This window comes from Hibiscus syriacus, unplaced genomic scaffold, assembly GCF_006381635.1.
Source record: "Hibiscus syriacus cultivar Baekdansim isolate YM2019G1 unplaced genomic scaffold, ASM638163v2 tig00116989_pilon, whole genome shotgun sequence".
Classification (NCBI taxonomy): domain Eukaryota; kingdom Viridiplantae; phylum Streptophyta; class Magnoliopsida; order Malvales; family Malvaceae; genus Hibiscus; species Hibiscus syriacus.
In genome coordinates, this window is record NW_024063508.1 from 3,681,876 (window position 1) to 3,686,665 (window position 4,790).

Here is a 4,790-nt window from a genome sequence, read left to right on the forward strand (position 1 = left end):
AAACTTGTTGTACTCGACCTCGAATTCATGTACAACTCGATCACCTTACTTCAGATTAAGAAACTTTGGGAACATTACCCTTTTGAATTTTTCACCCACGTACTTGTTCTTGAATTCCTCCAGGAAAAATTACCAAGTCACTTGTTTCAGTTGTGCATACATCGTAGTATTTGCCCACCATACTCGAGTTGATCCTATAAGTAAAGAGACAAATCCTCCCAACTTTTCTGAATTTGTGCATTAAAGACTTTCTAGCATCAATAAAACATCATTCAACCATAAATCGGCCTCCATGGGACCCTCACTCTCTTCTCCACGAAACTCTAGAGCTCCCAAGCTCTTTAGCTCTTTTGGAATTAACATTCTCGGTATCGGATGAGTAGGGGAAGGTTGAAACCGAGTTATTATAGCATCAAGGGCTTGCATAAAAGTTCCAAGCTCAGGCACCGGAATTCCTTATGGTGCAGGTGCACTAGCATTTTCAGAGGGGATAGGCTGTTTACTATTTACCTCATAACTCTCATTATCAGCTCCTTCTTGAATCTCTTGTCCCCCAACTCTTCGATAATTCAAAGATTCTGACATCTATAATAACATACATAATAATAACATTTCAATTAGTAAGGAGTGTCATCAATTTCGCTAAAATGACACCATACCAGTAACATTGACAATCTTTATGACATGTAATCCCCTTTTCTACTTTAAAATCAAGATTGGTTTCACCCGAAAACTGGCTAAACCTGTAGCTCTAATACCAATGAATGTAACACCCATCTCCCGTATACTCTTACGTACAAAAGATATAGATGCCGCATTACTCTCTAAAATAGTTATTCTTTTGAAAATCCTGAATAGACATTTTTCTGTTCTAGAAGCATAATATTTTAAATAAAACTTAAACATTATATTCAACTATTATAAGTTCTACTTAATTAAAATTTTAAAACATTTCCAAAGTCTTGATTACATGCCAACAAAGTTTTCCAAAATAAACAAGATTGTCTTGGTGTCACGTATGAGTCCACCTTAGTTGATTACCACCATAGCTACAAAAGCACTCCTTACTTGGTTAACCTTTACTTTTTCCTACGCATGAAAGACAACACACGTTAACATTACCTCATGATATATATATATATATATATATATTATAATAAAGAACATTATTGGATACATAAGTATCTCATAGTTATTTGTCTTCAATTAATTTAGCACAACCATAGAACTAGTTAAGTCATTCATTTCATGACCAAATCTTAGTCATATTATCCTTATAACAATCTTCAGTATGCCCTACATACCTCTTTTTAGTTCATTTACTTCTATTTTGTCTATTTTTCATGTATTAACACATCCATTTATGTTTTACTGCATCCTTTCATGAATTACAGTATTGGCATCCTTTCATGCCTTAATGAATCCTTTTATGATTTTAGTTATGGCAATCGTTCATGTCTTAATGCATCATTTTTATGCATTTTAATTATGGCATCCATCCATGCCTTAATGCATCATTTTATACATTTTACTTATGGAATCCGTTCATGCCTTAATGCATCATTTCATGCATTTTAATTATGGCATTCGTTCATGCCTTAATGCATCCTTTCATGCATTTTACTTATGGCATTCGTTCATGCCTAAATGCATCCTTTCATGCATTTTAATTTTGGTATTCTTTCCATACATATAAAGATATCATAATCACCATTTTTAACGTATATATATTTAAAGCATACCAAATTGAGTCTTCATCATATATCATACTTATATTAAAATACTCACTTGATAGTCCCCGCTAATAAAATGTAGTATTTCTACACTATGGTACCGATATCTCCTTTTAGTATCGATACCACTTTTAACTTCAATGTTTCCTGGTATCGATACCCTTACCATGGTATCGATACTACCCTACTATTGTACCAATACCCCCTTACAGTATCGATACCGATTTTAGGTTCGATGTTACTTGGTATCAATACCCCTTACCATGGAATCAATACTGATTCAATCAGTATCAATACTACACAGCTAATTCATCCATCTTAGGCTATAGTATCAATATTGTTCTATCATTATCGATACCCTTTCCCATATTTTCCAGGTTTCCACCAGATTTTTACATAAATGGGGTCAAATTTAATTGTATTTACCCCATAATATACTATAAAACTATTCTTTAACTATCCAAACTAACATTTCTTCATTTTAATACTTAAAACATCAGTACCATTCATGATCATTGTATTCTAAGAATCACACCAAATTTTCTAATTTGTTTTTAAACTCAACCAATGCTTCTAATCTCTTATTTTCCACTTTGACAAGTCAAAACTAATAATACTCATCAATAAACACCACTATACTAACATATCATTTCAAAACTCATTTTCTAAAATCTTCATTAGTTCCACCATTTCTTAGTTTTCATCTCATTTAATGCTTCTTTAAGCTTCTATACCACTTAAGGTTGTAGAAGCAACTCATAATCAACAAGAAAAATAATCAATTGAAGCTTACCTTTCGAAGCTATGGAGGAGGCTTGTCACGTGAAAGAAGAAGAACAAGAGGAAAGTGCTTTTGTTGATATATACTTTCCCTTTTTTCCCTTACCTTTAATATATTATAAAATAAGAATTTTAAATTCATTTTTCTTTAAAGGACTCAAATGCCCTCTAAACCATCCCTTGTTACAATTTAGTCTAATACATTAATCCAAATCTTTTCCATCTTTTATCATTTAATCAAAAATTTTCCTTATATTTTAAATCATTTCAATAAAGTCCCTAATTTGATATTTGGGATATTACAGTAATCATGGAGAAACCCTTATGAAACAACGGTAATACCCTACAAGGCATACGAAATTGAGCACCTCGACGATGTTCTTAGGCGATTCCCACTCTAACACTGCCTTGATCTTTTGGGGGACTAACAAAATTCCATCGACTGCTACAACGTGACCCAAAAATGCCACTTCGGTCAACCAAAATTTATACTTCCCAAACTTGGTATATAATTAACGTTATCTAAGCGTCTGCAAAACAATACGGAGGTACTGATCATGCTCTTCCTTATATCGATAGTACACGAGAATGTATTCGATGAAAACCACTACAAGTAGATGGAAAAGATGACTCATTAAATCCATGAATGCCGCCAACTTATCGGTGAGTCCAAATGGCATCACGAGGAACTTGTAATGGTTGTACCTTATTCTGAAAGTTGTATTAGCTATATAATCATCCTTAACCTTCAACTGATAATACCCTGACCTTAAATATATCTTAAAAAATACACATACGCCCTTAAATTGGTCAAACATATCATCATTCTAAGAGAGAGGGTAGCGATTCTTGATAGTCAGCTTGTTCAGTAATCGATGCACATCCTCATCGATCCATTATTTTCTTGACAAAGAGGATCGATGCTCCCCAAGGTGAAACACTCGATCAAATGAAGCCCTTATCCAATAACTCTTGAATTTGGTTCTTTAATTCCTTCAAATCTGTCGGTACCATACAATAGGGTGCAATGGACACTGGAGCTGAACCTGACAAATCCTCAATGCTGAATTTGATCTCACGGTCAGGTGATAACCCCAATAACTCCTCCGAGAACACATCAGAGTATTCACGGACGGTATAAATATCCTCAAGTGTTAGAACAAAAACCCGCGTATCCACAACATGTGCCAAGAAGGCTTCACACCCCTGACTTAAAAACCTTTATGCCCTTATCACTTAAATAACTTTGGTAGTGTAACCCGAACTCCCATTGGTTATCATTAATTTGGTCCCATCATTCTTGTAAAGTTTAAGTTGCCACTTCTTGCACCTAAAACTTGTGTCATGCTCGGCAAGCCAATCCATGCCCAAGATCACATCGAACTCCCCAAATGTTAGCTCTATGAAGTTAGCTAAGAACACCTCACCTTTAAGCTCTATAGTCTCCCACCAATCAATTACGTCACCTCTATGGTAAGCCAATTCATGCTGAAAATCACATCAAATTTAGACTCCATCACCAACTCTATGGTCTCCCATTCATCAATTACGTCACCTTTCAGAAAGGCGGTAAAGTATTCCAACTTACCCTTGGGAGTAAAGTACAACTAACTAAGGTATATAGTGTCTATTGATTCCACTGATCCATGAAGATGGGATCATCATCTATAGATCCATAGAAATCAGTCGTCCAATAACGGTGAAGCCTCTCGACCAGAGACTCCTGAGGTGCTACAATAGACTGGATAAGGGGTACAGCTAGGGGAGGTGGCATAATCGAATTGGGGGACATACATGTGTTGGGACTTTCAGCGCACCCCATGGCGCAGCGGAAACAAAACTCGATGGTCTCATGAGCGATCCAAGTACGAAAAACTGAAATCGGGAGAAAGAGATGTGAATACTTACAGTGGGTTCCTTGAAAAACAACAAGAACAACAATGAATACTGGTTGTGTAGATCGGTTCGAATCTTAATGAAATAACATCTCGGCCTCTACTCAATTCACCTGATTGAGAGCAATCTTTGTTTTCCCCAACACTCTTTTGAGAGAAACGGCTGAAGGTTTTGAGTCTGTGCTGTTCAATGGCTGCTAGACCTAACACACCCTTTTATAGCCAAGTTACCCTAATCATATCAGGGTTTTATTATTTCAAATTAATTAAATATATATTTAATTAATTGGAATTTAATAATCCTCTTATATTCAAGTTACCCTAATCATATTAGGGATTTTATTATTTCAAATTAATTAAATATATAATTAATTAATTAAAA

At 35.0% G+C, this 4,790-nt stretch overlaps 1 protein-coding gene across 1 annotated transcript; it reads right to left on the reverse strand.

The window, feature by feature from the left end:
- Positions 1-456: 456 nt before the first annotated feature.
- On the reverse strand, positions 457-4,335 carry LOC120193229. The gene is made up of 4 exons (XM_039195783.1): positions 4,154-4,335; positions 3,832-3,981; positions 3,525-3,723; positions 457-585 (listed from the first exon to the last, which is right to left on the reverse strand). The coding sequence occupies exons 1-4, from the start codon at positions 4,333-4,335 to the stop codon at positions 457-459; spliced, it is 660 nt and encodes a 219-aa protein (XP_039051714.1).
- Between the last annotated feature and the right edge of the window lie 455 nt (positions 4,336-4,790).

Bases quoted from the DNA above. Each gene is read 5' to 3' on its own strand.
- LOC120193229 (XM_039195783.1), bottom strand. From the start codon at position 4,335: ATGGGGTGCGCTGAAAGTCCCAACACATGTATGTCCCCCAATTCGATT. The intron at 3,982-4,153 runs GTGGAATCAATA...GGCTTACCATAG, and splicing joins GATCCCATCTTCATGGATCA to AGGTGACGTAATTGATTGGT. The intron at 586-3,524 runs GTACCGACAGAT...ATGTTATTATAG, and splicing joins CCATTGCACCCTATTGTATG to ATGTCAGAATCTTTGAATTA.